General features: G+C 43.3%; 1 protein-coding gene across 1 annotated transcript; it reads right to left on the bottom strand.

Moving 5' to 3' along the window:
- Positions 1-1,369: 1,369 nt before the first annotated feature.
- On the bottom strand, positions 1,370-25,421 carry VPS52 (VPS52 subunit of GARP complex). Its single transcript, XM_054569194.1, has 20 exons — positions 25,009-25,421; positions 24,123-24,207; positions 23,921-23,973; positions 23,654-23,729; positions 23,398-23,465; positions 22,499-22,674; positions 21,987-22,137; positions 21,599-21,699; positions 21,367-21,499; positions 21,170-21,227; positions 20,684-20,817; positions 19,491-19,646; positions 18,905-19,023; positions 18,447-18,570; positions 18,062-18,157; positions 17,866-17,973; positions 17,580-17,645; positions 2,903-3,014; positions 2,550-2,668; positions 1,370-2,140 (listed from the first exon to the last, which is right to left on the bottom strand). The coding sequence occupies exons 1-20, from the start codon at positions 25,096-25,098 to the stop codon at positions 1,994-1,996; spliced, it is 2,172 nt and encodes a 723-aa protein (XP_054425169.1). The 5' UTR covers positions 25,099-25,421; the 3' UTR covers positions 1,370-1,993.
- Between the last annotated feature and the right edge of the window lie 13 nt (positions 25,422-25,434).

A 25,434-nucleotide genomic window follows, 5' to 3' on the forward strand; every position in this document is an offset into this window, starting at 1 on the left:
TTGTTCTTGGAGATTAGCAAAAGGAAGCAGGGTATTGACAGAACCCTGTCCTAGGGAGTGATCCCAGATACTTCTGAATCTATGAGGCCAATGTGTTCATCATCAGCAAAAGGAGCAAAATGAGGGAGAAAGTTGAAGGGCAGTCATGTTACCCAAAAGTTACAGTCTGGGGATCACAAGGTCCCATCTAAGGTTTTTACAGCTTAAGAAAAAGTCCTTCGGTGTTTCAGCATAAAGGGGGCATGGGAGCAGCTTTGCAGCCGAGAACTCCATCTCCTGGTCGATGCTGCCCCCTGGACGTCAGCAGGTGTATCGCGGCTCCCTTTCACACTATTTTTCCTTTTCATCCCATCCCCTTCTTTTATGTGCCCTGACTGGGGATCGAATCTGCAACCATGGTGTATTGGAAAGACACTCTAACCAAATGAGCTAGCTGCCCAGAGGCCTGTTTAGCTTCTTTAAACATTTCATAGAGAATGTACAACTGCCTGGCCAGGTAGCTCAGTTGGTTAGAGCGTCTTTCCAATACACCATGGTTGCAGGTTCAATCCCCAGTCAGGGCACGTAAAAGCAACCAGTGAATATATAAATAAGTGGAACACCAAAGTGATGTGTTCCAGGTCACATAAAAGAAGGGAGGGTCTTTTAGGTCAGAGATTCCATAATACATCCCCGGGAGACTTCAGCATCCCTGAAAACTGTGTGCTCCAGTATAATTTGAATGCCTCCGGGTTCCAGCATCAGGAGCCTCCTTACGCGCTAGCACTGCCCCTCGGTGGCCAGCAAAAATCCGTGTTTATCAGTCAAGTCTGAATATTTGGGTTCAGGGTTGAATAGAATGGAAGGTTAGAAACTGCTAAAATCCGAAGTGCCTGCCTGCACAGGCCTTCTTCCATTGGAGCATTAGTTGACTACCAATGAGATCACCTATGGGAGGGTAAAGGAGGGACGGTCTCTGGGAACCCGCTCTTTGTCAAAGCACCCTGTATCTCCTCTGGCAGGTAGGGAGCTGGCGCTGAAGGTGTGGCAATCCCATGGTCAGATCAAAGGGATGGGATCTAAGAAAAGCCTGTGTAGGGGAGACAAAGTAGCCCTTGGAACAGTGCCTGAGGCTGCACAGCCATGTACCCCGCCCTTGCATCTGCCATTTTAACCAGGGGCCACCTTCTTCCGCAAGGTAGGTTACTCATGAAATAATCCCCTTCCTAAAACCAATGCAGCCACTTTGGCCTAAAGCAGCTAGAGATGCTCCTACTTTTTCACCACCCATTAAGCCCATGATGTATTTGGAGATGGAGGTGACCCTGGAGCAGAGATTAGGCTACTTGAAGGCACCAGGAGGAAGGAGAAAGGAAATGGGAGAAGAGTGTTTGTCATTTTAGGTATTTATTGTTCTCTGCAGACTGACCTTAGAGTACCTCTCAACCAAGGAGGGGAACTGGTTAGTGTTCAAGTTGCTGAGATCTCAGGTCAAAAAGCAACAGAAAAGAAATCACTTTACATGAAGGGAAAAAAAGGAAAAACAAACGACTTGGAGGCAGTTCCCCTTACCAGCAATTCCAAGAGCTGAGGCTTCACACATAAGGACATGGTGACAAGAGTTGTATGTGCCAGAGATTGAGGCAGTGAAGGTTTTACAAGAGGAAGAGAGAAGAACCTTGGTTTTTTGAGTTGTTGTTTTTTTTTTTTTTTTTTTTGAGGGGGAGGGCCAGTGGGGTGACAAAAGGCAAAATTGGGAGAATGATAAATAGCATTTTGAAAGCCCAGGGAAAGGCAGTCCTGGGAAACCTGAAGACACTGGGAGACTCGAAAGCTAAGGGGATCCACCTTACCCTGATGAGGCAGGGTCCTGGAAATGAAGGCAGGGTGTGTGTGACATGTCACAGACCCGGGAGGCAAGTGGAGAACTGAAGGGGCATGCCAGGCAAACAAGGTTAGGGAATGGGGTACAGGAGTCCATGGAGAGGGCTGGTGAATCCCAGGGTCCAGCACATCAGAAGTTGGGCTTGTGCTTCTTGAGTTCCACCATAAGGTGGTGAATGTTGATGAGCTCAGCCCGGGCAGGGAGAGCTCGGAGCTGGGGCTGAGACAATACCCGGTGGAAGCGATGATAAAGCTGGATCAGCTGCGTCAATGCTCCCTGGTCAGAGAAAGTCAAGGATGGGTAAGACTGTGGGGCAGTGCTAAGGATAATGATTAAAAATCAGGTTGGGGAGCCCCGGCTGGCATGGCTCAGTGGATTGAGCACCAGCCTGTGAACCAAAAAGCCACTGGTTTGATTCCCAGCCCGGGCACACGCCTGGGTTGCAGGCCAGGTCCCCAGTACGGGATGCATGAGAGGCAATCACACAGTGATGCTTTTCTCCCTCTCTTTCTCCCAAGTAAAATCTTTAAACAATAAAAATCAGGTTGGGGATTATCCAGAATTTTGGGCATAGCTAGTAGGTGAAGATCAAGGGTCACTTGGATGAGGCTGAGCCCAAGGAAAAGAGGGAGAAAAATTAGTGATGGGGGCAGGGTAGGTGAGGAGGCTGATAGACGCAGGTCACCTGGATGATACTAGTTCCATTTCTGAAGTTGGTGAAACTCCGCATTACATCCTGACTCAGAGACTCCACTGATGATTTCCAGGAACTACCAAAGCCACGGATCAGCTGAGTAACCCGGGCTGATGGTAGGAGGAAAGAGATAGTGTCAGACAGGGACAAGGCTAAATGACCTTTGACCCCACTAAGTCCTCCCCCCTCCCCAAGGCACAGCCATCAATCCAACCCCTCTTTTCTGGTGTTCTCCCCATCACTTCTTTCCTGCTCCACCCACTCCCCACGTAATCCACATTCTCTCATTTTTCTTTTCAAGTCACTTTACCACTGACCCCAATACTAACACACCATTCTCATACCTTCTTCCCCTCGAAGTCGCTCAGCCTGTCCCCGCTCAATCAAAGCCTCTGCCTCCTTCACAAATGCCACCAGACCCCCAAAAGGGGGGGACAGCAACTCTTCAATGAATTCCTGGAGAAACACACACACACAGTTGAGTGTCTTGGTGTCAGTAGAGTTTTCCAGTTCTGGTATCATGACCAAAGAAGTCCTCAGAACTCTCCCACAGGAGAACAACTAAACTCTGCAAAGGTCGTACATCTTAAGAAACTGCTAGTCGCACAAGAGGCAGGGGAAATCTTCAAGGCTCCCCCTCCTCAAAAACAAAACAAAACAAAACAAAACAAAACAAAAAAACCTAAACTTGAGCTTGGAGCACAGCAACAAGAAATTGGAGCCAGGGCTGGAACCAGAGGGGTGGGTGCTGAGAGAGGCCAGGATGCAAAAAAAAAAGAAGAAGAAGAAGAAGACGATACAGACACAAAGATGACCAGTTAACAAGGAATGAAGAGACTTGAAACAACATGGAATATTTTTAGACATTATTTTTCCAAAAAATGTTTTAGAGGTTCCAGCCAAGATGGCGGCACAGGTAAAGGCAGTCACTCAAATCCTCCCTCAATCACATCAAAATTACAACTAAAGTATAGAACAACATTGTTCAGAACTGCTTGAAATCTAGCTGAACAGAAGTCCTACAACTAAGGATGTAAAGAAGCAGCCACAAGGAGAATGGTATGAGGGGTGGAGACATAGAATGGGCTAGTCTGACACCCAGGAGTGGTGTAGATATATATCAGGAGGGATATATTGGCTACAGAGGTCCACCCCAGGGGAGCAAAGGGTCCCAGCCTCACACCAGACCCCCCAGCCCAAGGTTCCAGAGCCGGGCTGGGGGCTACAAAAACCAGCAGGGATTGTGGCTGAGTGAGACAGAGAACTTCCAGAGCCCTAGGCAGTTCCTCTTAAAGGGCCTGCACAAGGACTTACTCCTACTTACCCACTGCGAGCTCCAGCACTGGAGCACCAGTGACACAGGGAGAAGAACTGAACAGTCTGAAATTAGGGCAAGAGATGGAGGGGCAGCTTCCTCCCAAATGGAAGTATTGACAGAGAGCATTGTTCCTGTCCTGAGCCCTCCCCCAAAGAGCCATATCTGAGCTGTCTCAGCCATATCTTTATCAACCTGGCTAACACTGTTCCCCTTGCCCTGGTGATTCCCTGAGGTTTAAACCCTCCACACCCCACCCAATTTGTGGGCCCACACAAGCTATTTCCAGTGGCTGTTCCAAACAAATGACCTGTTTTCGCTTGTCTTAGACTTTCCTAAAATTTCTCAAACAAGTAGCATCTGGCTTCAGTGTACCCCGTATGTGTCTCACTAAGTGGCCCCAGGCCCAGCACTAGTGGCAGCCTACTTTGGTTCACAGCATTGCCTCTCCTGGGCTCCTCCAAGCCCAGCACAAGTAGCAGCCATCTGTATATCACTTTGTAGCTCATGCTGTGTGGTCATGGGCAGGGCACAGGTGGCAGTATACCTTGGCCTGTGCTTCCCGGGTGTCCCTAGGGCCATTGTATTTAGTGAACAGCTTCAGACCACATCAAAGCATGACCACCCAACCACTTCCACAAGTGACACACTCAAGGGCACCAGACTCAGTGGGCACCAGAGCCCTGCTGAAGTATGTCCTGCTCTGTGGGGTCAACCCCTCTACAGCTGATCCTCCAGTTGGTCACAGCCTGTCCTCACAGCTGATCACACTAAACGTAAATCCCCCCCCCGCCCCCGCCGCCGCCGCAACTGAGGTACCAAAGGCAATCAAGCCTCATCTACAACAGGAGGGTATACACAGCCCACACGGAGGGCACACCTGGAGTGCCCAGCTTGGTGATCAGGGAGGCTATGCAACTGGATCCTACAAAACACCTACTATATAAGGCCACTCTATCAAGTCCTGGAGACATAGCAGCTCTTGGTAATACCTAGAAGCAAATAGAGGGAGGTAGCCAAAATGAGGAGGCAAAGAAACTTGTCCCAAATGAAAGAACAGAACAAAGCTCAGAAAAAAAGAACTAAACAAAATGGAGATAAGCAATCTACCAGATGCAGAGTTCACACCACTGATTATAAGGATGCTCAATTAACTTAGGGAAGAGCAGGTGAACTCAGTGGAACTTTAACAAAGATAGGAAACACAAACACGGGGATAGAAAACATAAAAAGAACCAGTCAGAAATGACGGATACATTAATTGAAATGAAGAATACATTACAGGGAATCAACAGTGGAGTATATGAAGCAGAGGATCAAATCAGAGATTGGGAAGATAAGGAAGCAGAAAACACCCAATCAGAACAGCATAAAGAAAAAAAGAATTCAAAACAATGAGGGTAGATAAGGAGTCTCTGAAACAACTTCAAGCACAACAACATTCACAAAATGAAAAAAGTGAAGGGATTAAGAAGTACAAACTGGTAGTCATAGAATGAATAGTCATGGGGATGTAAAGTGCATCATAGGGAATACAGCCAATAATATTGTATCTATGTATGGTGTTAGATGGGTACTAGATTTGTTAAGGTGATCATTTAATAAGTTACATAATGTCTAATCACTGGTTTATAACCTGAAATTAATATAATATTGTATGTCTACTGTAATTGAAAAATAAAAAATTATTTAAAGTAAAAAATGTTTTAAATTTAATCTGCTAAATAGCGGATTAGAAATACCTGAAGAATGATAGAGCAAATTATAATTTATAATTGCAGAAGTAAGTCAGAATGCAGCACAGACAGATAAGGAGATGGAAAATTCTGAGACAATGAGAGGTAGACATCTAATAAATGGATCTAGGCAGTGATTGCTGATGGATACTGGCAAAAAGAGCTAAGACATTAACAAGCCCTTAATGGAAATACACACCACTGCTTCTCAGATATCCTTATAAAATAAAAAAATCTAATTGGAATCTGATCAAGCCTTTCTGTCAAATTATACATTTATGGGAAAAGAGGATCAGTTGAAACACACCATGGAGTGCAATCAGCACAATCCAAACTGTTGTCGTTCTACATAACAAATGACAGTGACTCATTTTCTTCCACAAATAAATCGTGGAGGAGGAGGGCAAAGGTGGAAGGGAAATCTATAGATTAAAAAGAGGTATATGTATGGATCCTGAAATAAGACAAAAGTCAGTTATGAGGTAAATGGCGAAATATGAATACTAGCTATCTTTAATGTGTGATAATATACTCTGGTTTTAAAAACACATCTTAATACAGATGAAGTACTAATGATGTATAGGATATAATTCAAAATAATTGGAGGCAGGGGCCTTGGGAAGAGGATGAGCAATGGATACTGATACAAATAAAACAAAACTGTGATTGTTAGTGGTTGAAGGCCTATGATCATTCTGGAGAGTTTGCTGTGCTATTCTCTTATTAACATATGCATTTGAAATTTTCCACAAGAAAAACTAAAAAAAAAATTTAATGGAGGAGAGGAATTTAAAAAGAAAACAAACAAAAAAAACCCCCCACAAAAACAATAAAAAACCCAGCCCAGAGTAAGTCCTGTTAAGGTAAAAGTGAAACTTTTATTCCATTTAAAATAAACTACTTCAGCTCTGACTGGTATGGCTCAATTGGCTGGGCAGTTCCACAAAGTGGAAAGGACAATTCCCAGTCAGGGCTCATGCCTGGGTTGTGGGTTTGGTCACTGACAGGGGCACGCACAGGTAACTGATTGAGGTTTCTCTCCCGCTTTTCCCCTCTCTCTAAAAATAAATAAAATCTTTACAACAAAATAAACTACTTCTATTTAAATAAAATCTTTTCAATTCTTCCCATTAAACAGCCACTTAAATCCACTGAAGACCATTAGGTAACTAATATGAGACTAGTGAGACATCCCCAAGAAGGGATCTTTCTTTGTGATGTGATTTTGGACAAAGATTAAATAACCAAATTCAAACTATTACAGTTGCCTCAATGCAATAACCCACACACATTCATAATAATGTTACCTGTGGGGGACACAGGGAGTGGACTGTAAAGGGAAGTTCAGCTAACAGAGATGACCTGCCCTAACACAGAACCATAAGTCACGCAAGTCATCTTACAACACGGCTAGTCATAACTGATATGTGCTGTGAGTATAAAATACACGCCAAACTTTGGAAACTTCATATGGAAAATTTTAAATAATTACCCATTTTTGTTGATTATATTTTGAAATGATAGTATTTTGGATATAGTGGTTTAAATAAAATATATTATTAAATTCATTTCACCTGTTTCTTTTAATTTTTAAAATGTAGCTGCTAGAAAATTTAAAATTACTGAAGTGGCTCATAGTGTTGTATGCATTAAATTTCTATTGGACAGCACTGGTCTATACTTGATCTAAATTTTCCTTATGCTCTCTATCCAGCAAAAGAGAACATTCTCATAGTAGAGGAGTGACCAGAGGGAGACAGTGCACACTGGGCTTTGGCTAGCAATCCTTCCCACACAATATCAAGCAGAAGTTCACCAAAAAAAAAAAAGACTAGGAGCTTAGGCAACAGCTGGCTCCCCACCCTAGCAATTTCCATGGTGCCTCAGCTGCTCTCCGCAGAGTCCTTTAGTTTATAAGTGTATTTTATGGGATCAGAGGATCTAGAGAATTACACTTCTTGTTTTTCAGATTCTTTAATTATATTTTATTGATTATGCTATTACAGTTGTCCCAATATTTCCCTCTTTACCCCCCTCCACGCAGCACCTCCCAACCCCTCAGGTATCCCCACACTATTGTTCACATCCATGGGTCTTGCATATAGGTTCTCTGGCAAGAATTACACTTCTGAAAGCAGAGCTGACATTCCCTGTGAGGCAAGTGAGGACAATGGTTTTCTTTGTCATCTAATTACATGTTTATTTTACTAAAAAGAGAACACAGAATGGGAAAGTTTAACCTACAACTAATCAGATCCCAGAAGAACAGAAGAAGAATGTAGTAAAAGCAATGTTTAAAGATACTGGCCGTAAATTTTTCAAAATTAATGAAAAAGATAAATTCAAAGATCGAAGAAACACAACAAGATACCAAAAAATAAATAAAGAGAAACCCACATCTAGACATTGTTGTAAACTTCACAGTCACAGAGAACAGACTGCCTTCAAAGGAACAATAATTAGAACAGCAGACATCTCCAGAGTAACACTTTAAGCTAAGAGTGGAAAGTCATCCCCTAAGTGTTGAGAAAAAAAAAACTGTTAACTTAGAATATGACAGTAAGTCAACAAAACTCTTTTCCTATAAAAAATTGACATCTGTGCGGAAATAAAAATGAGGTTTATTACCAATAAATTCTCACAAAGGAATTTCTTTAAAAAGTTGTTTCAGGAAGAAGGAAAATGATCCCCAGAAGACCATCTGAATTTGAAGAAGGAGTGGTAAGGAAATTAACTGGGAAAAACTCATGGAAATCCAAATAAATCATATCATTATAAAATGGCAACAATGAAAAGTAGGACAGAAATAAAATTCTAGTCAATAATTAGCATGGAAGGCAGAAGGAAGAGGAGTGATTGGATCATTAAAATATTTAAATTTTTTTTTTACATTTAAAATGTTTTAGAGTTCATATATTGCTTGAGAGAAGGGTTAAATATTAAGTTTATATGTTAAGCTAAATATGCAAGGTCATCTATGTTCCCAAGACAGTGGAGGAGTAAGTGGAAGTTACACTAACCTCCTCCCAGGACCAATCTGGAAATGCAATTAAATTGTAAAGAAATCATCCTGCAAAACCAGCTGAACACTAGCTGGAGAGCCTTATAACCAAGGACAGACAGAAGAAACCACTCCGTCACATAAGCAGTGCAGAGGAGGCATGAGAGGGCTGGCTGGGCTCCCATGTACAACAACTGAAGTTCTAGAGAGAGATTTCAGTGGCCGGGGAGTCCCCCCTGAGAGGTGTGGGGTCTAAACCCCAAGTTGCGCTCCCCGGCCTAGAGCACCAGAGCCAGAAAGGAACCCAGATAACATCCAACCGTGAAAAGCAGTAGGGTTTCTATCTGCCATGGCGAGATGGCTGGAGATGCAGAGAGCCTCTTAAAGGGCTAACACACAAAATTTCTATTGTAGACACTTACCCTGGGCTCTGACAGAGGGAGGGCAGAGTGGACTAGAGACACTTGAGGAGACTCTGGAGCTGATGGCTCTGGGGAGAGAACCGAAGGAACAGCCACCAGGGTCCCTGTGCTGAGTCGTTCCACATACTGAAGAAGCCATCTTTCTCAGAGCCTCCTTTCCAAGTGGCATAAGCCTGAGGGGAAGCAATAGCCGCACTCACAGGAATTACTCTGCCCCACCCTGCGCAGCTTAAGCCAGACTGCTGATTAAAGACTGATTAGATTAACAACTGATCAGTTTTAACAGCTGGATGAAAAATACAAAGCACCCAAAATAGGAAGACAAAGAAACAGGCCCCAAATGAAAGAACAAGAGAATTCTCCAGAAGAACTAGATGAAATGGAGGCAAACAATATATCAGATAGAGAGTTTAGGGTAACTATGAGGCTACTCAACAGCAAGAAAAAAGACACTGAAACCATAAAAAAGGACCAATCGGAAAAGAAAGAATGCAATATCAAATAAATAATACCTTGGAAGGAATAAACAGTAGGTTAGATGAAGCAGAGGTCTGAATCAAAGATTTGGAAGACAAGGTAAAAATAACATCCAGGCAGAGCAACACAAAGAAAAAAGAATTTTTAAAAAGTGAGGAGAGCTTAAGATACATTTTGGACAACATGAAGCATCACAACATCCACATCATGGAAATACCAGAAGAAGACAGAAGGCAAGGGATCGAGAACCTATTTGAATAATGAGCAAAAACTTCCCTAATCTGAAGAAAGGAAAAAGACACACAAGTCCAGGAAGCTCAGAGTCCCAAAAAAGTTGCACCCGAAGAGTCCTACACCAAGTCCTACACATCATAATTAAAATTACAAAGGTTAAAGACAAGGAGAGAATCCTAACAGCCATAGGAAAAAAGCAGGTCATTACCTACAAGGGAGCACCAATTAGACTGATACCTGATTACTCAACAGAAACATTTCAGGTTAGAATAGAGTGGTGTGAAATACTCAAGGTGATGAAAATCAAGGACCTACAACCAAGGCTACTTTACCCAGCAAGGCTATTATTTAAAATCGAAGGAGAAATAAGGAGCTTCCCAAACAAGAAAAAGCAAAAGGAGTTTGTTAACACCAAACCAGTACTGCAACAAATGTTAAAGGGCCTGTGTGAAGAAGAAAAAGAAAAAAGAAAAAACAGAGGAAGACAGTCTAACAATAAAATGGCACTACATACGTTATTTATCAATAATCACCTTAAAAGTAAATGTCATAAATGCTCCAACCAAAAGACATCAGATAGATGAATGGATCAGAAAACAAGACCCATATATATGCTGCCTCCAAGAGACGTATCTCAGATTGAAAGATACACACAGACTAAAAGTAAAGGGATGGAAAAAGATACTTTATGTAAATGGAAATGAGAAATAAGCTGGGGTAAAAGTACTTATATACAACAAAATAGACTTTAATACCAAGGCTATAGTTTTCAGACACAAAGGACACTACAAAATGATAAGAGGAACAATCCAACAAGAGGATATAACCCTAGTAAACATTTATGCACCCAACATAGGAGCACCTAAATATGTAAAGCAAATCTTGATGGACGTAAAGGGAGAGCGTGACAGAAATATAGTCATATTTGGGGATTTAACAACCCACTTACTTCAGTGGATAGATCTTCCAGGCAGAAAACCAACAAAGAGACAGTGGATTTAATTGATATCTTCAGAGCATTTCACCCCAAAGCAGCAGAATATACATACTTCTCAAGTGCACATGCAATTTTTTCTAGGATAGACCACATGTTAGGACACAAAACAAGTCTCATAAATTTAAGATTGAAATCTTATCAAGCATCTTCTCTGACCACAATGGTATGAAACTAGAAATCAATCACAAGAACACTGAAAAACATGCAAAGACATAGAAGCTAAATGTCACGTTATTAAACAATGGATCAACAACAAGATCAAGGAAGAAATCAAAAGATACCATGAGGACACAACAATCCAAAAATCTGTGGGACACTGGGAAAGCAGTCGTAAGACAGAAACTCATAGACAGGCTAATCCCAAAACATAAGAAAAAGCTCAAATAAACAATCTAACTTCACACTTACAGGAACTTGAAAAAGAACAACAAACAAAGCCCAAAGCAAGGAAATAATAAAGATCAGAGCAGAAATAAACAAAATATAGTCTAAAAAAATACAAAAGATCAATGAATTCAAGAGCTATATTATTGAAAAGATACACAAGATCGACAATCCTTTTTTTTTTTTTAATTTCATTTACTTATTTTTAGAGAGAGGGAAGGGGAGGGAGAAAGAGAGGGAGAGAAACATCAATGTGTGGCTGCCTCTCGTGCCCCCTACTGGGGACCTGGCCTGCAACCCAGGAATGCGCCCTGACTGGGAATTGAACCGGTGACCCTTTGGTTCACAGGCCAGCACTCAATCCACTAAGCCACACCAGTCAGGGCAAGACTGACCAATCTGTAACCAGACTCATAAAGAAATAAAGAGAGAGGACCCAAATAAATAAAATCAAAAATAAAAGAAGAGAAAGAACAACTGATACCAAAGAAATAAAATGGATTATTAAAAAAATATTATAAACAACTATATGCCAACAAACTGGACAGCCTGGACGAAATGGATAAATTCCTAGAAACATACAATCTTCCAAAACTAAGTCAGGAAGAATCAGAGACTCTGAATAGACAGATAACACCGAGTAAAATTGAAGCCGTAATCAAAAAGCTGCCCACAAACAAAAGCCCTTGACCGGATAGCTTCACAGATGAATTTTACCAAACACTTTGAGAGGAACAAACACCTCTCCTTCTCAAAATATTTCATAAAATTCAAGAGGAGAGAAGGCTCCCAAACTTATTTTACGAGATCTGCGTTATCCTAATTCCAGAACCAGATAAAAATACTACAAAGAAAGAAAATTATAGGCCAATATCCCCGATGAACATAGATGCTAAACTCCTCAACAAAATATTAGCAAATGGAATACAGCAATGCATCAAGAAGATCATACAACATGATCAAGTGGGATTTATTCTGGGAATCGAAGGTTGGTACAATATTTGCAAATCAAAAAATGTGATTCACCATATAGACAAAATTAAGGGTAAAAACCACATGATCATATCAATAGATGCACAGAAAGCTTTTGATAAAAACCCAGCACCCACTTATGATACACACTCCCAGCAACATGGGATTAGAGGGAACACACCTAAATATAATAAAGGCCATAAATGACAAACCCACTGTCAGCATCATACTTAGTGGGCAAAACCTACACACATTCCTTTTAAGACTGGGAACAAGACAGGAATGTCTGCTTTCACCTCTCTTATTCAACATAGTACTGGAAATCCTAGCCACAGCAATCACATAAATTATAAAAGGCATCTAAACTGGAAAGGAAGAGGTAAAACTGTCTTTATTTACATGATACTGTACACAGAGAACCCCAAAGATTCCACCAAGAAACTACTAGAACTGATAAATGAATTCAACAAAGTAGCAGGATACAAAATTAATATCCAGAAATCAGTTGCATTTTTACATGCCAAATATGAACTAACAGAAAGGTAAATTAAGAAAATAAGCCCATTCACAATTGCTTCAAAAAGAATAAAATACCTAGGAATAGACCTAACCAAGGATGTAAAAGACCTGTACTCAGAAAATTATAAGACAATGAAGAAAGAATTTGAAGAAGATATAAGTAAGTAGAAGCATGTACCATATTCATGGATAGGAAGAGTTAACATCGTTAAAATGCCCATACTACACAAAGCAATCTATAGATTCAATGAAATTCCTATTAGGATCCCAATGAAGTATTTCTCAGAACTGGAACAAATACTTCAAAAATGTATTTGGAACCACAAAAGGCCCTGCATAGCAACAGTGATCCTGAGAAAGACGAACAAAGTTGAGGGAATCATGCTAGTATCAAATTATACTACAAGGCTATTATAATGAAAACAGCCTGGTACTGGCATAAAAACAGACACATACATCAATGGAACAGAATAGAGAGCTGAGAAATAAACTCACACTTTTATAGTCAATTAATATTTGACAAAGGAAGCAAGCACATACAATGGACTAAAGAGAGTATATTCAATAAATGGTATTGGTAAAATTGGGCAGATACATGCAGAAAAATGAAACTAGAACACCTTCTTACACCACACATGAGAACAAACTCAAAATGGATCAAAGACTTAAATGTTAGAACTGAAACCATAAAAATCCTGGAAGAAAACATATGCAGCAAAATCTCAGACATTGCTCAGAGTAAGTTTTCTATCAGATATATCTCCCTGGGCAAGAGAAACAAAAGAAAAATAAACAAATGGGACTACATCAAACTAAACAGTTTTTGCACAGCAAAGGAAATCATCAACAAGTAAAACGGCTACTCACAGAATGAGAGAACATATTCACAGATACATTTGATAATGGGTTAATAACCAAAATTCATAAAGTACTTATAAAACTCAACACCAAAAAAACAAAAAAACCCAATTAAAAAATGGGCAAAGGACCTGAATAGACAATTTTCCAAAGAGGACGTTTAGATGACCAATAGACATGAGAAGATGCTCAATGCCACTAATATTCAGAAACTTTCAGAGACATGCAAATTAAAACCACAACAAAATACCATCTCACACCTATTAGAATGGCTGTCATAGATAAATCAACAAACCACAAATGCTGGCAAGGATGTGGAAAAAGGGGAACCCCATTGCATTGTTTATGGGAATGCAGACTGGTACAGCCTCTGTGGAAAGCAATATGGATATGCTTTCTATACCGTCAAAATTATGCTCAAAAAATTAAAATGGATATGTCTTTTGATCCAGCGATTCCACTTCTGGGAATATATCCAAAGGAACCTAGAATACTAATTCAAAAGAACATAAGCACCCTTATGTTCATTGCAGCGTTATTTACAATCGCCAATATATGGAAGCAGTCCAAGTGTTCATCAATAGATGAGTGGATAAAACAACTATGGGACATTTACGCAACACAATACTACTTGGCCATAAAAGGAAGGAAATTTTACTCTTTGCAACAGTATGGATGGACCTGGAGAACATTACGCTAAGTGAAATAAGCCAGTCAGAGGAAGACAAATGCCACATGACTTCACTCATATATGGAATCTAATGAACAAACTGAACTAACAAGCAAAACAGAGAAAGACTCATAGATGGAAAGTGGATGACAGCTAATGGAGGGGCGGAGGGCAGGGGCTGGGGAGATTGAGCAAAAAGGAAAAAGGACTCATGGACATGGACAACAATGTGGTGATTGCTGGGCAGGAGGGGGACATAAGAGGACTAAATGGTAATGGGAAAAAATACAATACAAATTAATTTTTAAAATACAAGGTAAAAATTAAAGGATAAATTCTAAGAGAAAGGAGTACAACATGCAAACAATTAGAAAAATAATGTAAAATTATTTTTACATTAATAAAAATAAAGACAAGAAGCACAAATGACACAGCACAAATAGGAAAGTAAAGATGGTAAAAACAAGTCCAAATGTACACATTAACCATAATAAATATAAATGGATTAAAAGCATAACTTAAAAGACCCAATTGGATTTTTTAAAAGAGTCCAGCTATATGCTATTTACAAAAGACTTAAAATGTGAAACATAAAAAGGCTGAAAGGCACCCTGACTGGACATCTCAGTTGGTGGGAGCATCGTCCCAATGTGCTAAGGTTGTGGGTTCAATCCCCAGTCCAGGCACATGCAAGAATCAATCAGTGGGTACATGGATGGACAGAACAACAAACAATGTTTCTCTCTCTCTCTCTCTCTCTCTTTCTCTCTCTCTCTCTCCCTCCCTCCCCTTTACTCTCTCTAAAAATCAATTTTAAAAAAATATTTTTTAATTTTTTTATCCTCACCCAGGGACATTTTTTCACTGCTTTTAGAGAGAGAAGAAGGGAGAGGGAGAAACATTGATATGAGAGAGAAGCATCAATTGGTGACTCCCATATGTGCCTGACCGGGAACTGTATGCACTTGGACCAGGAATCTAACTTGCAACCTGGGTATGGGCCCTGACTGGGAATCAAATCCACAACCTTTAGGTTACAAAATGACACTCCAACCAATGAGCCACACTGGCCAGGGCCAATAAAAAAATGTTTTTTTAAAAAAGACTGAAAGCAAAAAATGGAAATAAATTAACAGGCAAATATTAACCAAAATACAGCTGGCAGAGCTATGTTATTATCAGATGTAACAGGCTTTAAGACAAAATTATTAGGGCTAAGGTGGGTACTTACATAATGACAAATACTTCAAGTCATCTGTAAACGTTAATAATTCCAAACTTTCGAGAATTTGGATAAACTGCCCTGGTTGGTGTGGCTCAGTGGATTGAGCGCCAGCCTGTGAACCAAAGTATTGCCAGTTCGATTCCCAGTCAGGGCACATTCCTGGGCTGCAGGTCAAGTCCCTGGTAGGGGGTGCACAAGGGACAACCACACATTGATGTTTCTCTCCCTCCCTTCCCCTCTCTTTAAAGATAAGTACATAAATCTTAAAAAAAAAATATCAGGAGGGATATCTTAGGAGTGAGCAATCCCCGCCCCAGGTCAGACTGTACAGCCCAGAGTTCTAGCACCAGGAAGAAATATCCCCATAACTTCTGGCTGTAAAAACTAGTAGGAGTTGGGGTGGTGGAAGAAACTGCCGGATTTTTTAGGATAGTTTGTTCAAAGAGCCCCAAGGACTTAGAACATATGCAAACCCACCCACTCTGGGATTCACCACCTGGGCAACAGCTGGATGGGCACCAGTCAATATGGGAGGTGGGCTAAGTAACTGGAAATGAGGGAAGTGATTGGAAATGAAGAAAATGCCGGGAAAAGCTCCAGAAGCCAGGCAGCAGCACTGTCCCCTCTCTGAGCCCCCCTCCCACACAGAGCCACAAAGCTCGAATCAAGTTGCCTCACCCTGGCAATTACTGAAGGCTCCGCCCCACATAATTTACAGGTGCTTTTTATAGGGAGTCAAAGCAGCTCTACCTAATACATAGAAACAAACACAGGGAGGCTGTCAAATTGAGGAGACAAAGAAACATGGCCCAAATGAAAGAACAGAACAAAACTCCAGAGAAAGAGCTAAACGAAACAAAGACAAACAATCTATCAGATATTGAGTTCAAAATACTGGTTATTAAGATGCTCGAGGAACTCATTGGGTACTTGAACAACATAAAAAAAGACCCAGGCAAAAATGACGGTAACACTAAGTGAAACAAAGGAAAATTTACAGGAAATCAACAGTGGAGTGGATGAAGCTGAGAATCAAATCAATGATTTGGAACGTAAGGAAGAAAAAAAAATTTTAAAAACGAGGATAGTCTAAAGAGCCTCTGTGACAACTTCAACTGTATCATCATTTGAATCATAGGGGTGCCAGAAGGAAAAGAGAAAGAGCAAGAAATTGAAAACTTATTTGGAAAAATAATGAAAGAAAACTTACCTCATTTGGTGAAGGAAATAGACATGTAAGTCTAGGAAACACAAGAGTCACAAACAGATTCGACCCAAAGAGGGCCACACCAAGACATGTCATAATTAAAATGCCAAATGTTAAAGACAAAGAGAGAATCTTAAAAGCAACAAGAGAAAAGCAATTAGGAGCTCCCATGAAACTGTCAGCTGATTTCTCAGAAGAAACTGCAAGCCAGGAGGGATTGGCAGGAAATATTCAGAGTGATGAAAACCAAGGACCTACAGCCAGGATTATTCTATCCAGCAAAACTATTAGTTAGAATCAAAGGTCAGATAAAGAGCTTCTGAGACAAGAAACAGCTAAAGTGGTTCATCATCATGAAGTCGTTATTACATAAAATGTTAAAGGAACTTATTTAAGGAAAAGAAGAAGATCAAAACTATGAATATTAAAATGGCAATACAGTCACGACTACCAACAACTGAATCTAAAAAACAAACTAACCAAACAAGCAGAACAGAAACAGAACCATAGATATGGAGATCATTTGGAAGGTTATCAGCTGGGAGCAGGAAGGGAGAAAATGGGGGGAAAGGTGCAGGGATTAAGAAGTACAGTTGGGTAGGTACAAAATACACAGGGGAATGTTAAGAATAGTATAAGAAAAGGAGTAGCCGAAGAACTTATACACACAATCCATTGACATGAACTAAGGAGGGGGCTTGCTGGAGAGTGTGTGGGGTACCAGATTGGGAATGTGGGGTACCAGATTGGCGGAGGGGGGCAAAGGGGTAAGCACTTGGATAATCAATAAAATATGAAAAATAAATCTTTCCACTAATTAAAAAAATATATAAAAGACTAAAAAAATACAAACGTACAAAAGAAAATAAAATAGACGTATAACGACTGCATATTGTGAACTAAGAGTTCTGTGTAAATGGAATCCATTAACTGCCATTCCCTATACAAACACACACAGGAAACAGTGCATAGGACTGCCCCTTTCCTTCTCCCCACACCCCTACCTGTGTCCGAGCATTGAGCAGCTGCTGGAAACTCTCAACCTCTTTGCTGTCATCTGCAGCTCGCTCCTAAGGGAAGACAAAGGGAGATCTCAAGTTTCAGGAAAAGGAGCTCTCACTGCAGGATAGCCCCTTCCTTCCACATTTACCCTCTTAGCCAGACAATATACCAGACTCCAGAATAAAGAACTGAGCAAGACCAACATAAACCTGCCCTCAGAGCTAGCAAAACAGTGGGAGAACCCAAACTCTCCGGGTAGCGAAAAAGGAAAGAAGAGGCATCTGTTACCATCAGTACACCCAACATCATGTCATAGTTGTTGATCAGAAACACAAGCTGCTCCTTCCTTGAGGAGAACTCAGCTGCCACTCGGAGGACAAAATTCTCCACTTCCACCTGGAAAAGCCAAAGGCAGTGGCAGGAGACCATGAAGGCACACAGCCCTTCTCACACCCCGGCGGCTGCAGCCAGAGCTGCCCCTCACCTGGAGCTGCCCCAGTAGCTGCATTGTCCGTTCACTGGGAATTGTCTGATTGATGCTGACAAGAGCAGAGGAGAACTCTGCATATCGCCGTGTGATCTGGGAGAAAGAAGGTGGGAGGAAAAATCACACCAACACTTTAACTCAGCCAACAGAACTTCCCAGCTCCTGGAGCTGGCCAACCAACCTATGTGACTCTCACCTCCAATCCTACGAAGAGTACCCAACCACCCCGAGTGTAACCTCAAGCCTGGACTGCCCCTTACACCATGTGGGTAAACATCTTGCTGGACCCAACACAACCATGTAGACAACCCCCCCACACCTCTCCCACGGAAGCTTAGAGCCCTGCCCTTCAGGAACCCTTGTTACCCTTGCCCTCCCTCACATAGTGGGGCCGAGTATCCAGGCCCCCAAGGCGCTGAGGGTCAGTGCTTCGGACACTCTGGACATTCATCTCCAGTATCAGCTCAAACCGTGGCCACAGTAAGGCAAGCACTTGTTCCCAGTACCTGTGGGCTTAAGCAGAATCAGTTATCAGCTGGCCAGGAATGTCAGGTCAAGGGTGGGGGTAGGGTGGATGGTGGGAGAGGGGTAGTGTTAATGTTAGGGGGTATGTGGGGGAAATCCATCTAATTCTGGGGTATCCTTCAAGTTAACAGCTGGTGGCTGGTGCTGGTAGGACTGGGTGTGAAAGGTGAGTCAGAGCAGTTGTGCCGCCTCCTGGCAGATGAATGGGAATAGGATCAACAATATCAAGTCAGTGGGAGCCTAAGGGTCAGTGCAAGGTCATGTAAGACCAAGTGTTGAAGGCCAGCAGGGCTTCAAGGACCAGAACTCAGTGACCTGTCCAGGGCGGGAACATCCCTCTTTGCTGCAATGTTGCGGAATCGGAGAACAATGTGGATACAGAGAAAAACAGCAATGGCATCGTAGCAGTCAGCAAGATAGGACTCCAGGTGCTTCTGTAATTTAGGAACAGGTAGAGGATTGAAAGAGAATGTTATTTTGTTCTTCCCAGTGGCTAAAGACAAATACATGTGCTCCTTTGGGGAATGTAGCACTGGGGGGAAGGGTGGGAGGGAGAGGAAAGTATCTAAAAGGAAATGGCCCCTCCTTCTCTGTCTACTGACACCTTGGGTGGCCCTGCTGTCTTGCTCACCAGGATCTATGATTATAAGCCCAGTATAGAATTCAGGGCTGAGCACCAAGGTTTAGGGCCCCTCAGTTTTCAGGTGCTATTGCTTGGGTGTGAATTAGCAGTAGGGGAAGTCTTGGGGACTCCCAAGCTGTGAGGGTGTAGTAGAGTCACACTGTAAATACAGGGCTTAGACATTTTAGAATGAAGGGTCCTGATACCACCAGAGCCATGATGGCATCAATGAAGACTGAGGACACAGGGGTCTAAGAGCACAAGAGCTAGGGATCTTACCAGGGTCATGCTGAGCGTACGGCCCATGACAGCATGGAAAAGGTCGTGCGCAGCTGGGCCAGACACAACAAAGAATTCACAGATGAAAAGATATTCCCGGCAGGAATTGTCTAGGAGGGCATAGTGCTGGCTGCGAAAGAGGGCCTCAAATGGATACTAGGATGGGAGTAAAGAAGAGAGACAGAGGAATGAACCCCAAAGACTCCTCGTAGACATGGCTGTGAAATCAACAAACCAGGGTATAAAGACTTCTGGAGACCCTTCCCATCTAACCCAAGTCTAGGTTGTTTAGAAACAGCATCCTGGCCCTGACTGGGTGGCTCAGTTGGTTTGAGCATTGTCCATACACCAAAAGGCTGTAGGTTCAAGCCCCAGTCAGAGCACATACCTAGGTTGCCGGTTCGATCCCCAGTTGGGGCATGTAGGACAGACAACCGATTGATGTTTCTCTCTCACATCGATGTTTCTCTTTCTCTCTTTAAAACCAATAAACATATCCATGTGTGAGGATTTAAAACAAAAACAAACAAACAAAAAAAAAAACCTGCCCTAGCTGGTATGGCTCAGTGGATTGAGTGCCAGCCTGCAAACCAAAGGGTCACTGGTTTCGATGTCCAGTCATGGTACATGCCTGGGTTTGGGGCCAGGTCTCCTGTAGGGGGCACTCGAGAGGCAACTCCACAGTGAAGCTTCTCTCCCTCTTTCTCCCTCCCTTCCCCTCTCTCTAAAAATAAATAAAAATAAAATCTTTAAAAAAAAAACAAAACCTTTTTTAGGAAGGAAGGAAGGGAGGGAGGGAAAGAGGGAGAAAGGGGAGGGAAGGGAGGGGAGGGAGGGGAGGGGAGGAGAGTAAGAAAGAAAGAGCGTCCTGAATGGGTGCATACTGAAGGGGGAAAAGGGTACAGGAGAAGAGAGAACCCCCACCTACTGTTGCTACTCTTGCATATACCTCCACACCTGCCTCAGGACATGTCACTCCCCTCAGCAAGTCTCTCCCCCCTATATGCCCTTAAGTCTACGGTCCCAAACCTCTTCACATCACAGAACACTAGGGATACTGGGAAAGACCATTCCCACGTCTCATGAGATTGACAGAGAGTCCTGCAGGGTGGAAAACTCTGACCTTCCCGCAAACCCCCTGGCCCACCCATCTCAGCATCCAGCTCAGGACTGAAGCTTGTTCTTCGTCTTACCCTCTGTTCTCCCCGCTGGGCGGTATGGGGTACCAGGATGGGGGCCTCCAGCTCAGTGGGGGAGATGACAGAGCCACGGGTCCCCAGGGTGAAGATGGTGTTTCTGCTTCGCAGTGATGGCTTCGAAAAGAATCGTGAAGGGTCAGAGTCATGGAAAACAGTAAGATTACAGCTGTGATAGAAGATCAGACTCATTATCTTCAGGGTCTCCTGTAGCTGGACACAGCCTAAATGCCCCTCCTTCCCAGAACTGGGGTCCAACTTCACCTGACATCTGTGAGTGGGCTTTAAGAAACCTCTATACCCCAAAATCATATGCAAAACTATCAAAATGCTTTTTTTCTGGAAAGGATGGCCATAGCCTTCATCACATTCTCAGACGTTTTGGTCTCAGAGAAAAAGGTAAGAAGCAGTGCCTTGGGAGCTGGAGCCAGAAGCCCCCTTGCTCTCCAGGCCTAGCATGAGGGTTCCTCAGCTGCAGGATATCTTTCTTTGCTGTATCTTCCACTCCCAGTAGATCATCTTTCTCAGCAACTTCCTCATACTGGAGAAAAAAGAGAACTAGTAAATATCTCTTCCCACAGCACCATAAAAATTTTGTTCTTACACTGTCCCCCTTGGTCCAGTGTTGTCCTTCCTTCCAGCCTAGGTGCCTGGGAATGCCTCTTCCTCCTTGACCTCACCTGCACCTTCATTAGTCGCCCCAGGTAGGAGCGGTAATAAGACAGGTAGATCTTGCTCAGTGTCTCCACATATTCATCCCGGATCTCCTTTGCTGTTGCTCTTTCATTGCCCAGCAGGAACTGATAAAAGAACCTGGAGGGGCCAGGGACCAGTCAGTCTCCCTGCCTGCCCAAGAGACCAGACACCACACATGGCCGCGAAAAGCTCAGAGGCCATCTTTCCCATGGTGACCTGTACTTCAGCAGGGCCGTCTGGGGTATCTGATAGTTGGTCATCGGTTTTCTGAAGGAATAAATCTTCTGAAGGATGAACTCTCGGATCTTCGTCACTGCCTAGACATGGGGGACCAAACATAGGGCATGAAGCTGCCACTTGCCGACTATTTGGGAGCACTGGGGGAAGTAACCAGGTTAAATGGAGAAGGAGGAAGGGTGGAGAATACCTCAGTGTGTTTTAAGATTCTCAGGGGAACCCAGAGACATGAACATGAGTTCTGCCAGGGTAAGACGGGGTGAAGTTCTTGGGGACAGGCTACAATGAGCTCTGCCAGGAAAATCAAGGGTAAAGGTGTTGGGGAGGCTGGTTCTAATAGTCTCTGGGGTATCCCCCCACCCCTCACCTTGACCCGGAGCCGGTCGAGCACACCTCTGACATCTGCGCAGGCTGCTGTACCTCTAGCTTCCTGCTCTCGGACCGCAGCTGCCTTGGCATCCAGTTCCTGCAGCTGTTCCAGGAATCTGGGCTCTGTCACTGGTGCCTCCAGAATTGCCCTGGGTAGCAGGGATGGGTGGGATGGGGTAGGAGGGAGACCCAGACATCCCTAGGCTCCAAATCATATTCTTTACATCCAGCTTCTGTCTCCTTTCCTTTCTTATTATGCTATGTCATAGTGAGGACTTATGTACAAATTTCTGTTCCTGGACCCCTTCACTACATACCTGACCCTGGATGATTACTAATCTTTAATGCCTAAAGTATGCCTCAAGGTTAGAAAGAATTGTCAACTCAACCATCAATTTCTGGAAGGCACTTGATAACCTGGAGCCAGGAAACCCATGTGGTAAGTATGTTTGGTCAGCCCAACCCATCTACCTGCTATAGACATTGTGATCCTTCAAACTTGTAACTCACGTGACCAGAGCAGAGGGCACTACCAGACCATCGACAAGCTCCCCAAGTTTCCCCCGAACTGCCTGGCGGTTTCGAAGCCGAATGTTCATGGCTCCTGACTGTTCCTGCAGTGTCCGGATCTCAGAGCTGATGGAGCTGAGGTCACTCTGAAAAGCTCCCAACATCTGCTCCATGCGCTGGGGAAAAGGCAGATGTTGTAGGAGCGCCATGGGACAGGTGGGCCACCTAAGTGCATTGGTGAAGTCTCCACTACCTATTAGCCCATGAGGGTAGCAGGTGATAAGGAAAGAGGTACCTCAAAGGTCACTGACAAATAACATCGGTTATGGCAATAACAAAAAAGACTTCTGAGGTCAGACTGCAAGTGACTCTAACTGTCCCCACCTGAGACTGACAACCTAAAGAATGATACCAGCCTTGGCTGGTGTGGCTCAGCAGATTAAGTGCCGGCATGTGAATCAAATGGTTGACGGTTCAATTCCCAGTCAGGACACATGCCTGGGTTGCAAGCCAGGTCCCCAGTTGGGGGTGCGCGAGAGGCAACCACACATTAATGTTTCTCTCCCTCTCTTTCTCCCTCCCTTCCCCTCTCTCTAAAAATAAATAAAATCTTTAAAAAAGGAGAGAGAGAGAGAGAGAGAGAGAACGATACCAGAGGCCATGATCTGGTTCAAGGTTATTTTTTTAATTGATTGATTTTAGAGAGGGGAACAATAGGGGAAGAAACATCGATTTGTTGTTTCACTTATTTATGCATTCATTGGCTCACTCCTGTATATGTCCTGACCAGGAATTGAACCTGTAACCTTGGAGTGTCAGGACTACACTCTAGCCAACTGAGCTAGCCAGCCTTGGCTGGTTCAAAGCTATTTTAGAGGTTACATGTCGTGGTTACTAACCTCAAGGACAGCATCACAGGCTGTGATCTGGTTGTGCAGAGATGCTATGTTCTCACTCTCTTGGATATCTGACCCACAGAAAGTTAAGGAACCTCATTGTGAAGATGGAGATCCTCAGACCTGCAGGACCTCTCCAATTTGTCCCTGAGGTGACAGAAACCTCAGAGAGAAGATGTCATGCCCAGCTAGGCTGTTGGCACCATGTTCCACAAAATCCCCAATTTTAATACCACCACCCTTCTCTGCTGGAGGATACAATCCCGAATGGATTTCTGCTCAATCTGCTGTAGCTCCAGCTCTACCTGCTTTGAATAGTGACGGAGATCCACACCCTGGAAGAACATAAACATGACAGGTAAGGCGAAAGTCACAGTAAAGGGAATACTTGGAACAGAATCAATGAAGGACTAGAGGGTAAGACACCAGGATGACATAATAAGTGCATGAGACTGTTTCCTTTTATTTTTTCTTTATGGGGAGGGTATGGTGGGGGGATGCTGGTTAGTATAATGGAAAACCTTACCGTTTTAAGAGCTTCCTTTACTAAATCATCCTCCAGATTTGCCTGAATGTGAACTGGAAATAGAAGTTTATTATAAGGGTTCAGTTCCATAGCTCCCTCTTCCCACACTGAACTTCTGCACACCAATCCCCGCCTTATTACTTCCAGGCACCATGCCTCTCAGATTATAGGCACTCTGAATCCACCCTGTGCCATCACTTACCATCCACTTCATCCAGGATAAATTCATCAGAGGTGATGTCCAACTCTCCAAGGTGCAATGGCTCCTGAAGACCAGGACCAACCCCCTGGAAAGGATAAGTTAATGAGAAAAGATACAGGGAAAGAGAGGAAGAACAAACTATAATGGGGTAATCCCTAATCCTTCAAGGGGGAGAGAGGAACTTTCACTGGGGAGCCATAGGTACTGAGTCAAAAAATTCCAAAAGTCTCATATTGTATGCAATCTGCAACTTAGGGCTGATGGACAAGTAGCCAGGCAACACAGAGAGAATGGAGGTGTCTGAATAACAAAAATTAGGAGTTGCAGAGGACAGAGCAGAATCTGGAGGTGAATTTAGGAGCCCCCAGACTCCTGCTAACTTAGGTGTTCTATCACAATCCCTCTGGGGAGCTCCAGTTCTTCTAGAAATGTCAGCTTAGACACAAGTGTTTACCTACATGCTAGGTGCCATTTTAAATATATTCATTCATCTAACCAACAACCTATATGGTAGGTCTTATTATTTTCTTCACATTATAGGTGTGGTAAGTGATGGCACAGAGGGCTGGCTCAAGGCCACACAGCGTGTAAGTTGCAGAACTGAATTAAAACACAGGAAATCTGGCTCCAGAGGCCATGTTTTTCATCTTTACACAGCACTGCTTCTCTACTGTGCCCCAAAATCTGAGGGTTAATTGAAATTGTGCCACGGGCACCTAAGTCGACCATTCTGATCCCTGCTAAGGCTAAGGTTCGATCCCAAGGAGGGCTACGAAGCCTATTTCTGGTAGCAGCCGAGCTCCCACCCTTATACCTAAACCCAGCCCAGGTTTTTCTGACGCGAGGATGACCGAACAAGATTCCGGAGAAGAACCTGCGTTCTCACCAGCGGGCCCTCCTCCTCCTCGATATCTGAGGCTCCGGTTCGCATCGCCAGCTCTCCCGCAGATACCGCCACAGTGGCAGCGACGGCCATTCCGCACAGTCTCACTTCCGGCAGCTGTCAGTCGTGGCGAATCCGTCCTGCCGAACGGAACTACAAGTGCAGAGTGTCATGCACAGCGCGAAATCGTTCCCAGATATTTGCGTTAAATTGTTTGAGTCCGGCCTCCCCTTTAAGCTTTAACCACTTCACCGAAGTACAATGGGAACTAGAAGTCTTAAGCACAATCTCATCCGGAACCTTCGCGGCTCTTATAACCCAAAACTTGACGAACTGGAAAGAACTGCACCGGAAGTTGTGGAAAGCAATTCAGATTTTTCAGTAGTCCAGCGGACTCCTCAGCTTTTTGGAAGCTCTTCACCAAGATCG

This window comes from Pteronotus mesoamericanus, unplaced genomic scaffold (genome assembly GCF_021234165.1).
Source record: "Pteronotus mesoamericanus isolate MK-2021 breed Mesoamerican mustached bat unplaced genomic scaffold, CSHL_Meso_final contig_20, whole genome shotgun sequence".
Classification (NCBI taxonomy): domain Eukaryota; kingdom Metazoa; phylum Chordata; class Mammalia; order Chiroptera; family Mormoopidae; genus Pteronotus; species Pteronotus mesoamericanus.

Coding starts and splice junctions, on each gene's coding strand:
- VPS52 (XM_054569194.1), bottom strand. CDS start 25,098: ATGGCCGTCGCTGCCACTGTGGCGGTATCTGCGGGAGAGCTGGCGATG. Junction 21,700..21,986: donor TCGACCGGCTCCGGGTCAAG/GTGAGGGGTGGG, acceptor CCCCATGTCTAG/GCAGTGACGAAGATCCGAGA. Junction 2,141..2,549: donor ATGGAACTAGTATCATCCAG/GTGACCTGCGTC, acceptor TTCTCTGACCAG/GGAGCATTGACGCAGCTGAT.